General features: G+C 48.0%; 1 protein-coding gene across 3 annotated transcripts in view; it reads right to left on the minus strand.

Annotated features, from left to right (window-relative positions):
- The window catches only part of FAXC (failed axon connections homolog, metaxin like GST domain containing), a 68,775-nt gene extending 57,849 nt beyond the window's left edge, over window positions 1–10,926 (minus strand). The window contains exons 1-3 of one of the 3 annotated variants that reach the window (XM_057489441.1): window positions 10,822–10,926; window positions 10,333–10,454; window positions 4,966–5,101 (exon numbers count right to left, since the gene is read on the minus strand). In XM_057489441.1, the coding sequence (XP_057345424.1) occupies window positions 4,966–5,101; window positions 10,333–10,439 (243 nt within the window). In that variant the 5' untranslated portion in view covers window positions 10,440–10,454; window positions 10,822–10,926. Of the gene's footprint in view, window positions 1–4,965; window positions 5,102–10,332; window positions 10,791–10,821 lie in introns of those variants that run through there. The other 2 variants (XM_036890394.2, XM_036890393.2) reach the window with 2 other exon arrangements.
- Window positions 10,927–12,805: the final 1,879 nt, after the last annotated feature.

Genomic DNA, 12,805 nt, shown 5'->3' on the forward strand with positions numbered 1-12,805 from the left:
TATGGGATCTGACACTATCTCCAGGTTAAATTGTAAGACACCCAACTGGTGTCACAGAGAATCGCTTGGTGTGAGGGAAAACTTCCATGCATCTGGTCATCAGAAATATCAGAAAGGACGTGTTTTATGTGAGCAGTAAAAGAGAACACAGGGGAGAAACATACAGTAGGGAAGAACTGGGTTTGCCCCAACATAGGAAGGAAACTGAGTACTTCCCTTCACGACTATGTTCTGCAGGTTTGTAAAAGAGTGCCTTGTTTTTGAGATGCACACAGAAGATCGGAGGGGCACCACGATTTCTGCAGCTCACTATCAAATGGTTCACCAAGAAATTGTTGATAAAGGTATAAAGAGAAATAAAGCAAAGAAGGCAACATGGCAACAAGCGCCTCTAGGTGAAGGGCACACGAGCGCTCAGTCTACTATTCTTTGAACTTGTCTGGAGCTTAGAAAAAGTTCAAAACAAAACATAGAGGGAAAACAGACAAGATCAGCAAATAAACAGAATACCCAAAGTTAGGGCTGACTACCGAAGCAGAGCGTCCCCTTTGCTTTCTTTTTTCTTTCTCATATTTAAAAGAACTATTGTGTGAAATACACACTCCTCACATAACCAGTTTTGGCAAATGATGTGGGTGTCTTTACGGATGTTTAATGACATGTATGGAAGAATGGTCAGAAGTATTAGAGATGGTAATCGCTAGCTAGTAGGATGTCAGGTGATTTTCATTTTCCATTTACACTTTTTTATATGGTTTGAAATTCTTATTGGGACCATGTCATTTATATGTAATCAGAAAAAAAAATAGTGAAGCAACTTTTATCTTGAAAAAAAAAATTAAGCCTATCTGCTGCACTTTCTTGTACATCATTTTGCTGTTTCCTTTGTATCTCTAATTATTACAAAATGAGAAGTTTCAAAAATTGCCCTACCAATATTTACATCCTGATTTTTAAAAAGATAATAACTGTGCCCAATACATCAGGTTTTTTTTTAAAAACTTATGAGTTCCTACGAATGGTCATCAAATATTTATTCCAGTCTCAGGTTAAAAAATAAAAGAGCTTCAAATATAAAGTCATGCTCCCAGGAACATGGCATTTTAATTATTTTTCTTTTTTTTTTTTTTTTTAAAGGCACAGGGCAAAGAAAGGGCAGCAGGTGGGGCTCCCTGGACCTGGGACAAAGCCCCTCTCTGCATCAAGCACTGAGGCCGCCGGTACGTCCAGGGACCACTTGCATCAGTGCAAATCCTCAAGGCTGCCCCGGCAGGCACAGCACATCCCTTTCTAAGCCACAGAACCGGTTATCTTTTAACTAACTCCCTGCCCCCCACTGAACACCCATTCCATTTATTTTCCATAGAGACATCACAGAAGAAAAAGCACTCCTACACCATCCCTTTTTTAAAAACCCTACTTAAGGGAGAATGATTTTGGAAGGGGGTCAGCGGTCCCCTTCTGGAAGGCATCTGCAACAGCTTCAGGCTTCGCGGCGAGGTCCGCAGCTCCAGGGTCACTAACTAGAAGCTCCCGCTCTGGTGCGTGAACAAAGGGAGTCAGGCTGCTGGGGAAGACGGGGCGGCGGCGATCAGGGGCAAGGGAGGAAAGGGCAGGACAGCCTGGCAGCCCCGCACACACAGCACGGCTGCTTCACCAAGGCTGGGTGCACAGCAGCCCCGGGAAGCCGCCAGGGACGGCCCGGAACTCAGGCGTGGGGCCCCGACGCCCCAAAGCTGCCACGACTAAATGAGGCGGTCTGACCGGGGACGCCAGGAGAAACGGGAGGCTGCCGGGCGGCCATCTCTTCCTTGACACCCATCTTCCAGCACCGAGGGCCAGCGCCGCGCTGAGCCGTGACCTTTCACATCCGATCTCTGCGTTTAGAGGATCCAAGCCTTGTGGGCTTTACTGCTACTTTCTTTCTATTGCATGGCTGGCTTACAAAGTCCTGAAAATTTGCCCCGTGCTCCTCCCTCCAGTCGCTCTCAGGCCTTGCATTCCAGTTCCCAGTCAGCAAGACCCTCTTTCTGTCCTCCAAACACCCCACGCGCCCCCAGAAGGCCCACTGCAAGTCTAGGTTTGGTGCCACGCCAGCACGTTCCCAGAGGCCCCCCATAACTGCGAGCTGACGGCGTGGCCCTCTTCTGGCCCAGCACTGCCTGGGGGGGTCCCTGCCTCCCCGTCCCCTCTTCTGCAGAGAAAGTAGCTCAAAGCCCAGGCCATGCACGGCGAGGCGGGAGCTGAAGGAGTAACCCCACTGTCTGGGCATCCGAGAGCTTGACTAGGGGAGGAGCCCTCCTCTTCACCTCCCAGCTGCTCTGTTACCAGCCAAGAAAACCCACGCTGTGCAGTGTAAGGGCTTAAAGGCGCCCCTGACCGCTGGGAGCCATTTGGAGGACCGGCAGCAAACCAGAGGGGCCACAGGGGCTCGGGGACCCTACTTCCCTTAAACTCCCTCATTGGCAAACACCTGTGGCCTCAGGTCGAGTCTTGCCCCGTACAGATTCCCAGGCAGGGAAACCGGGGTAAAAGCAGATCCCAAGCCAAGATAGCCGGACACCTGAGGGCCACAACTACTGTGCCAGAGGGTGACAGAGGACACGAAGCAGAATTACTGGGACAAACCAAAACACTTAACTACTATAACAAATATCCTCCCAGGGATAAAGGAAAAGACTGTAATAATATAAACCAAGGGGAACTATTAAGAAGAAAAACCTAACAGTTGAACACAAAAGAAGCAATAAATACTGTGATGAATACAGAGGGCTGCTATGGAGGCTCAGAGAGATGACTTCCCCCAGAAGAAAGGAGAGCATGGGGGAGGGCGTTCAGATTTCAGTGTCCAGATTGTAGGGAACAGGAAAGAACGCAAAATCAAACAAGTAAAATGAAGAGGAAATATTTGGACAAATTGGTAATTTCCCAGAATTAAAAAGAGATTGAAGACTTCAGGTTAAAAGAGTTTATAAAGGATCAAACAAGATCCATAACAACCCAAATTAAGGCACATTGTAGTGAAATTTAAGAATGTTAAGATTAATGCAAAATCTTAAAGCTTCTAGAGAAAAAAAGAAAAAGAATCAGATTAACATCAAATTTTTCAATAGCAACAAAAGTGCAAAAAAAGACAACAGAGTAATTGTAGGATGGTCATGGGGGTGGTAGGACAGCCTGAAGCATATAGTCAGTGATTCTGTAACAACTTCAGATGTTGACAGATAGTAGCTGTACCTAGTGGGGTGAGGATTTAATAATGTGGGTAACTGTTGAATCACTGTTGTACACTTGCAATCGATATAAGATTGCATATCAACTATTTTTCAAAAAATAAATACAAATTAATAAATTAAAAAAAAAACATTAGCCAATTCAGACGAGAGCTGGGAAGAAAGAGGCCAAAGGTTCATGTAAATCTGCTAACATATCAGACGCCAAATACAGAATTTGATACCTTCAAGAAAGGAATAGGGATAAATAAACCCAGTCTGGGATCTTAAGGGCAACCCCCATAACAACAAAAACAGAATGTTTTAAATGAATAGAAAACAATTTTTATCTATCCATTAGAAAGGAAGAAATTGGAAAAAATAAAAACAAAGTATAGTAAAGAGAAAAACATTAAATAAGATGTACTGTGTAAGTCCTAATAAATAATAATTTTAAGTGCAAATGGATTAAACTCACCAATTAAGGACTCTTAGATTGGCTATAAATAACACATTGCCTGAGAGACAAATACACACAAAAATAGAGGAGGAGGATAGAGAAAAATATCCCAAACATAAGAGCCAAAGGATAGTTGGAGAATCAATTTCAGGATCTGGTAATATAGAATCCAAGTTGTTTTTGTTGTTTTTTTTTAAAGAAAAAAGAGTCATAAGGGACAGAGATGGGTCCTATATACTAGAAAAAGAGATAAAAGAGTAAAAGATAGGATCTTTCATATTATATGCACCTAACCACATAACCTCGAATATATACATAAAGCAAGAACTGAGAGAAGGGCAGGGAAAAGACAAATCAACAAGTCCTCTTGGATATTTTAACCGGCTCCTCTCAGGAACTGCTAGAGCAGAGGAACAAAAAATAAGCTGAGATACAGAAGGTCTAAATAATACACTGAACGTGCTCAAGGAAAGAGTCTACACCCAGGGGATACATAATTATTTTCAACATTTATAAAAAGTGGCCAGACACTAGGCTGAAGCCTCGGAAATGACTATCACAGAGACTGTCTGCTCTGATCATGAAATTAAACACAATGACAAAAATCGAAACTTTCAAACAAATGCGTATGGTTAAAACTTAGGTGAAAAATAAAAAGATAGGGGAATTTCTTGCAAAATACATAGAATTGAAGGACAATGAAAACACAACTTGTCAGATTTATGAGACACAGCCCAAGCAGTACTCAGAAAAATACATACCTTTAAATACATTCCTGTTTGTTCTCAAACGCTGAAATGAGCACAGGGTTCCCTGAAAATCACTCAACACAACACGGCACATGGTGGAAAAGCTGTCACAAAATCAACTATCCCCTGGTGGCCTGCTGGGTGCTCTGCCCCCAGGACTCATGAGAGACAAAATGTAAGGCTGTCAATAAACCGACACCTAAAGAAACACACCACTTCGGGGCAACAGGACACCCACCTTCTTGAACAGCTACCCAGGCGGCCCACCCGAATGTAACCAAGTCAACCGTCAGGAAAGCATAGCAGGGCCCTGAATCCTACCAAAGTCCTCACCCTCTGATCCCTTTTTAAATTGGATGTAAACATCAACAGCCCCGGGCAGTATTTGCTGAGGCCTGGGCACCTCCCCGGTGCATCTGCCCCGTCTGCCCCTCGTCTGCCCCTCCGGCGCCAGGAGCAAGCCCTTCCCGCCCTGTGAAATCAAAAATAACCCCGCCAGCTGCTATTGCTGTCGGAGAAGTAAAACGCGTTTGCCCGCAAGTACCTGATAGGGTAAGTCAGCCATCCTTAAATAAGTTTCCATTTTCAAACAGAAAGGAGACAGACTGGGGACGCCATTGTTAGGTCTTGCAAACTGATGCAAAATAATTGCATCTTTGGAGTCAATCTCTTGCTGTTTCCTGTCGAAACCAAAACAGAAATAAAGAACAAGCCACGTGTTACACATTCAGGTGCCTGGGCTCCTCAGAGACCCCTGGCCGGCTGCAGCTCCCCAGTGAACAGGCAGATCCGTCTGGCACAGGGCTCAGCTCACCCAGAAGCACTTAGAGTGGAAGCTCGGCCAAAACGCAAGAGGCCCTTCAACACTCTGCTTTCCCCATGACCCCAGGGGCTCAGAAAAGTGACTGCCTGTCAACCTCCTTCTAGTCCCCGTAGCCCACGGGCTGGAAGGGCGCTTTCTGGTACCGGCCCAGCTCTCCTCCAGCGGGCTGTTTACCTGCCAGCGACAGGCTGGACGGATAAAACGACACCCCGTGCTTCTGAGGTGTCAGGCATTGTTCTAAGGGCTGCACAAGATTATCTCATTTCATCTTCACAATGACCCGATGACAGAGATACTCTTGTTACCCATGTTTTACAGAAGAGGAAACGGATGCAGAGGATTAACGTGCCCGACGTCACATTGCTGGTACCCGGCAGCCCCTGGACTGAACCGGGGGGGTGAGCGCCCACATGCTTGGCCCACTAGACTGTCCCGTGAAACAGCTCGTGCAGCCACAGGACCCGGGGATAACAGTGCAGGTTTACTCGGCCCTGAACCAAGTCGGCAGGGCATCTGAGACTCGGAATATTCTGGTCCCTCTTGCAAACTATCGGGCCCTCACCCAGCCTTTCACCTGTGGTTCCCAGGAGCCCAGCTTCTGGGCTTTCCTTGGCCTCTTTGCCTTCACAGGGCCCTACTCTCACCGCACAGCACATATCCTGGTATCCCGGCCTTCTCCCTTCCTTCTCTCTCAGTCGAACACCCATCTTCCCCCTCATCTACTTTTCTGGGTGGTGAGGACTTCCCTGGTGGTTTTTCAGTAGACACCGTGTAATAGAATGAATGCTAGATCCCAAGTGTGGACCCCTGGGGTCAAGTCCAAGCCCTGCTTCCTACTGGCCACGTTACCCTAGACTTCTTCTCCTCTCACACAGGAAGTGAGGGCAATACCGACTCTGCATCGACTATCCTGAAGATTAAGTAATCTCTAAACATTTGGCAAGCTACTGAGCATTCTTTAAGAGTGGTGGGATTTGTTCTCATACAGACATAGTCTTTACCCCTTAAACTACAAAACCTCATCATTCCACCCCCTGCCCGTCCCCCAGGAATGTTGTGCAATTTCTCTCTTCCACTCTACCCAACTGTTTCCCAGTCAGATAAAACTCATTCTTCCCTTTGGCCTTCCTGTGCCTCCGGCTCCCTCACATCCTGGTTAATGCCACACCTACTTCCTCTCTGCCAAGGGCAAGCCCTTTGCACCCCCATCCCACAGGTGCTCCCTTGCTGCAGCACCTCCATTCAGTAAAACAAAGTCTTTTGGAGAAGTTTACCACCAGAGTGCCGATTATGCTTAAAGAGATAAGAATGACTCATTTTGAAAATACCGGTCAAGTCAAAACAAAAAAAATCTGCTTTCTAGCAATATTCTTTATAAAACAAAGGTTTTCATTTAGATGAAATGTTTGGGAGGTCAGATTCTAAAATGGGACCTCACTTAGACTATGTTGCTAGAGATTGCAAACTTATGCATTTGACAATTAACTGAGTTTGTTCAGTCACATAGTTCAAGTTGCAGAGTGGTCTCTTCATGTACACGCACCAGGCAAAACTGCAAGAACTGAAAGGAGAGGAGCCAAATATAAAATCCCCTGCTCCTTGGGCCAGAAGGATCTAATTCTAGTGGTTAACTTGGGCTATGTCTTAGTAAGAATGGAGGTGACAAGCACATGCCAATGAGTTTGTCTACATCATACATATTATCTCATTCCAACAGTAACACTACAGAGTGGATATTGTTTAAATTTAGTGTATTATACTATACTTATATTTTACAGCAGATAAGGAAACCAAAGCTCAGAAAGGCTAAATAACTTGCCCAAAGAGTATCATTTTAAGATCAAGTCATTCCTAGCTCTAGGGTCCGAGCTTTTAAGCACTTCAGCTACACCGAAATGGGAAATTTTCTCAGTTGACTGTTAAAACAGCCAATTCGACTCAGGCCACTCTAGACTGTAACTTCCTGATGAAAGTTTATAACAGCTAACGATGGCCAACTTTTATTGACTGTTCACTCACATGCCAAACTCTGTTCTAAATATTTCACACGTGTTTACCTCAATCACCTCTACGAGCAAGGCTACTCTCATCTCCATTTCACAGATGACAATACTGAGTAGCCAAAAAACTTACTCATATGTCCAAGGTTACATGGTTGGTTAAAAGCGGAGTGAATCTGAAGCCAATCTGGCTCTGCACCTCTCTCCCCCTACACCTCAGGAACCTCTAACTTAGAATCAGAGGAGAGGGCAAGCTGTTTCCAGGACAGCTGTGTTTTATAAAGTGGTCTTATAATGACAGATGTATAAGAGAAAATCTATAGGGTAGCAGGACGGGTGACCATGCCTCTGTGCATGGCTGATGAGGTCAGACACTGCCCCCCATGGGCTGCTCTGCTTGTTTTCCAGGACACCCGGCGTGCCTAAGTGCAAATGAGCTCCCAGGAAGGAAGTCATTACTTAGTCATTCAACTTAACAAAAACAACACATTTCCAAATGCCAGAGTGAATTTAAGATAGCTGCTAGGCTATCTCCACTCAGGGAAAATAAAGCAGAGGGTTGACAAAATACTTATTGTAAATTACTCTGGTGGAAAAAGCATGCATAAAATCCAAAATACCTACTTTGGTTATACTCATTAATTAAACTTCCTAAAAAATTATCCCCTGTCCAGTTTCCGTTCCACTCTGGAGACACACATAGACATAGACTAAGGGTAAGTCAATGCAGAAGAAAATCCAAATAGGGTGGTAAAGACTTTAAGATTGCCAGTGAACTCAGTATAGCCATTTCAAGGACTATTTTCCATCCTGCATATTTAGGATTGTTTTGCTTTTTACCTAAACTACACAGACCACTGAAACTTAGCTTTTAATGTTAAGTGGAGGTGTCTACATGTAACCTCTAAATCTCAGTCCCCCTTTCCCAGTCTATTCCCCATCCCTCTGGGCCCCTAGAGGCTGTCAAAACTCAGGTCCTTGCCCCAGGGATGTATTTCCTGAGGAATGTCCCAATTCTCTACCTTTCTCTTCCTCTCCCCCCATCAAAACTTCCTTCAGAACTGGGACTTTGTAGGAAGTGACTGCAAAAAGTTCACACTCTGCCAACACACATTCGCAGATTTGAATCTGGACCCTACTACCCTTACTGTGTGATCTTCGGCAAGTCGCTCAACTTCCCTCAGCTGCAATTTCCGTATCTGTGAAATGGGATCAAACATGCAATGACAGTGAGGAATAAATGCATGCAAGCAAGTAAAGCACTTTTATGCAGAGCTCCTACTAAGGGCTCAAAACGGGCAGCCGTTTTTATTATTTGAATAATAACAGAGTTTTCCAATGCAACTTAAACATGTGTCAAGAACAGAAGTGAATAGAGCAAATATTTAAAATGTCTTAATCTAAATAAGTATCCAAGTAGTCTTCTGAGTGGGCAGGACAGTCAGGGGAGAAAGGTTCCTCTGTGTCCAGCGACCACACCTATCAGGGTGTGGCCCGCTCCCAGGGGGAGCTTCCCCAGCTCCCTGCTCTTCCTGGAAGGTCATTTAAGCAAGGTTTGGACTCAGTTCCGTGCAAAAGGCACAGCTTTGCTGTCTCCTTAAAGTGGAAAACTGGTGAAAAGCCACATGGTTCAGGATCCTGAAAAGGCTTCAGACTGGACTGTGATTGAGAAACAACCGGGTTACTATTTAATTTACTCCCAAATATTTCCCTTTTTTCATATAGCTTGAAACCTAACTTCTAGAAATAGTTTTAAAACTAGCAAAAACATAATCTAGAGAGAGAATTTACTTAAAAAATGTTAATTTGGTTCACCAGATTCAAGGCACTGTGCTGAGAGAATCCAATGTATAATAAAGCTTAAAATAAAACTTCTCAATTATGGCTTAATAATATGAAAGCCAAAACGTTTCTCCAGACCTAAATGATTTCCCACCCTCTCAGAGACCAGAAATATTCAAAATACCTAAGTTAGCTTGTCACAATGTCTTCCTAGAATCCCCTCAGGCCCGTTAAAGGTCACCTATCACTGTCTTTGTTTATAACCAATTAGAGAGGATTCCCCACTGGAAAAAGGCAGCGCGGACACATTTCTCACTCTTCACAAAATACTGGCCAAGAGGCACATTCTGAGCTGTTGAAAACTCCTCACTTCTGCTCATCTCCCCGTGACAGAGGGCTCAAAAGCCAAGAAATTTTAACCATAAATTGATGTGTCAATTAGCCAAACGACCATGCCGGCAGTCCACGGCACTACTCGACTCGGACAAAGATCTCCTGTCGTTCCGGATGCACCAAGAGCAGGAGCCTCCATTTTCTGGTGTCGGCAGTTCCCTCCTGTAAGCTCTCTGCGGCAGGCAGCAGATTCAAGTGTTTACAGCCCTGGGCGACTCCCGTGTTCCCGTCCACTCGCCCCTGTGCTAGTCTTGCCCTCCCAGCCCTACTGCTCAAAGGCATTTAAACTTGAAAATGGTGCTAAACTTTAAATACCAGATTAGCAGATAACCCGGCTGAGGCTGCATCAAAACTCACACCCCTACACTTGGCCGTGCCTCTTAACAGGCACCCAGGGGGTCTCGGAGCTTCTGCAGTTTCAGCCTTTCGATCATGTTGACATTTAGGGAGGGAGGAGAGCGGAGAACCAACCTTGAAGTACAAAATAAGGATAGTGGCTATATTCCAGCAGTATTACCTAGAAACAAACAAGGCATTTCATAAAAGTGTAACTTAGTATTTTCTACAGGGCCTAATTCCACTGTTGCAAAAACAGTGCACTTAGGTTCTCCGTAAGGGCATCTCGTTACAGTCTGTTTTACGCTGCAACAAACTAGAGAATTTTTGCTTTTAGCACTGGAAGATTGGCAGGCAGATGTTTCCCCCTCCCAGCACCGGTTTTATTCTCCCAGCATCTCTGAACTGCCCCTCACGGCCAGGTGGCCACGGACTGCCTCTGGGGAAAGGTAAGGACAGGTGTCCTGGGCATCCGGAAGGCGTGGCCGAGGGGCTGGCAGGGGTCCCCCTCGCGCCGGCCCGGCCCGGCCAGGTGCCCCTCTCGGCGCCCCTGAGCGGGGCCCTCTCTCCGGCTCACCTAATGACCAGGAGTTCGTGGAGCAGATACGCAGCTGCGGCCAGCAAAGCTCCCCCGGTCAAGTAAAGTGTTTTCTTCCACCAGGGATCGGAGCCCAGCCCTGCCATGATCCCACCGTAATCCTGCAAAGGGAAAGCGATGATGTCCCCATAAAAGGAGAAGGGCTCCTCGGACCCGGCCCACCAGCCGAAGAAGGCGACGCTCTGGTTCCAGCTCAGATCCGCCACGCACGGCCTGGACGCGGCGAAGCCAACCCCCCAGTGCATGCTGCGCGGCGGGCTGCGGGCGCCCCTCCCCGGGCTCAGCGGCGCGCTGCGGACGCCCCGGGCGGCGGGCCTGGCCGGCGGGGCCCCGGGGCCCTGGGCGGCGGCGGCCGCCGGCTCCGCCCGCAGCGGCCTGTCCGCGCCGCTCTTTGTGCCGGCGCCTGGAGAAGGCCGCGTGATGTCATTGCTCCCCGGGACCGGGGACGGGCGGGATACAGTCACCTACCCCGCGCCCTGCCCCCGCCCCGCATCTCCGCGGGCCGCCGGCCTCCGTCCCGGCCCGAGCTGCAGGGCCGGCCGCACCCGCGGGCTCCGCGCCTGCAGGCGGCGCGGCCGGGGCTGCGGGGCGGGGGGCAGGGCGGCCCCGCGCGTCGGGAGCTGCGGCCGGGCCCGCTGTCGGGCGCCCTCCCCCGCCGCGGCCCGCCTCCGGCCCGCCCCGCGCCCCGCCGCCTCGCCCCGGCCCCGCCCGCGGCCCCGCGGAGCGCGCGGGACTCACCTGCGGCGGCGCCGGGCGGCGGGCCGGGCTTAGGCTGTCCGGGCCTCCGGGAGGGCGCTGCGGGTTTGCATCGCTGATTCCAAACAGGCCTGCCGCGTTACGCCCCGACCTAGGTGCGGGGATGTCTGGGTTGACGACGACAACAACGCACCCTGGAGAGGTTCCCCCCACCCCCGGCAGAGCCAGCTCGCCTTTCCCCTTTGATATCGTTACCAGGGAATCGGTGATGGATGGTGTTCTTTTTCCTTTTCGGTGCAGAAAACCTGTCAAAACGTGTGCGTGATCAATTTATTTTCCTTTAACTTCATTTTTGAAAAGTTCCTAGGTACAAACATCAGAACCGTGTTTCCTAGAAGTTGATGTACACACACATTTTAGCAAGAGCGTGGATAGTCTAAAATTGTTTGGAGGTAGCAAGATGGGTAACTGTTGAACCGTTGTTGTATACTTGATAACATACGACTGTATCAATTCTAGTTAGTTAATTGGAGGAGCTGAAAGAAAATTCAGGTGGGGGTTTACCACTCCTAAGGTCAAGGATGGATACAGGGAGCCTGCGGGACGGAGCAAAGATGAGGGTGGAGGGGACTCTCCCATCCTTTCTACGTGCCCTACCACACTAGCCCCTCACAACCGGCAGTGATTCCCTCATATCATTGACCGTGGGCTAGTGGCCAGTTTGAAAGACAAGTGGAGGGGCCAACCAGGCGGATGCCGGAAGCCCCGGCAGGCGAGGGGTCCCAACCACTGCCGTATATGTGCACATGACCTTTCAGGAGGCAGTCTATGTGTGTTGGGAAGTGAACCTTCCTGTGAGCAGGTTGCAAAGGGTGAAGATGTTGCTGGACAGTCCCTTCGGCGGAGGGCTCCCTGCGCTCCAGGTGAGACCTCAACCCAGGAGAGGGTCCTTGACTCGGATCAAGACAGAATTCACGAAGAACAAGAGCAAGTAAGAAGGAATTTATTAGAAAGCAAAAGCACATATCAAAGTTGAGCAGTGCCAGGAAGGGTAGCCCATATATTTGTGCAGACGTGTATGCGGCGGACAGCAAGACAGAACACAGGGGAGAAAGGAAAGGTCTCTGAACTGCTCGGCATAGGGCAAAGCCCTTGCCGACTCCTAAAGCCGGGGTCACCTGGTGTCCAGTGTCCACTTGGATCTGCAATGGTGTGGGAATTACATCCCTACCACCCCAGAACTGGGGGAGCCCTGGGACACTGGATGGAGTGAGTTTATGTTATTATAACTGCCCAAAACAAAGAAAAGGAGACATTGGGCCAGGCTGCCAAAGAGTATATTATGGCCGCAGTCCCATCTGGGTCACCCCAGCGACGGGAACTTGCAAGCCCCAAAATCAGAGGTCCCCACAGCTGCTTTCCTATTCAGGGATAAAGAAAAAACTTGCACTTAAGACTAGAAAAGTGAATGAAATAGCGAAGTAACAGACACCACCATTGTAGGAAAGGGGTCTCTTACTAACCTCCCAAGAAGCTTAGAACGACTCAGACAAAACACAATAGGCTAAGCAGCAAGAAGGTTTTAGTTAAAGCCAAGTGCACCCATGAAGAAAGGGGAGTGTGGGCAACCTCAGAGGAGAGGTGGGCTTAAAAGTTTAGAGTTTGGGTTTTAATAAAACCTTTTGGGTAAGGGTCAGTATAAGGCATGATGTACACAGATGGTTAATAATTCCTTTGACGTTTTGTCTTACGAATA

Source organism: Manis pentadactyla, chromosome 12, assembly GCF_030020395.1.
Source record: "Manis pentadactyla isolate mManPen7 chromosome 12, mManPen7.hap1, whole genome shotgun sequence".
Classification (NCBI taxonomy): domain Eukaryota; kingdom Metazoa; phylum Chordata; class Mammalia; order Pholidota; family Manidae; genus Manis; species Manis pentadactyla.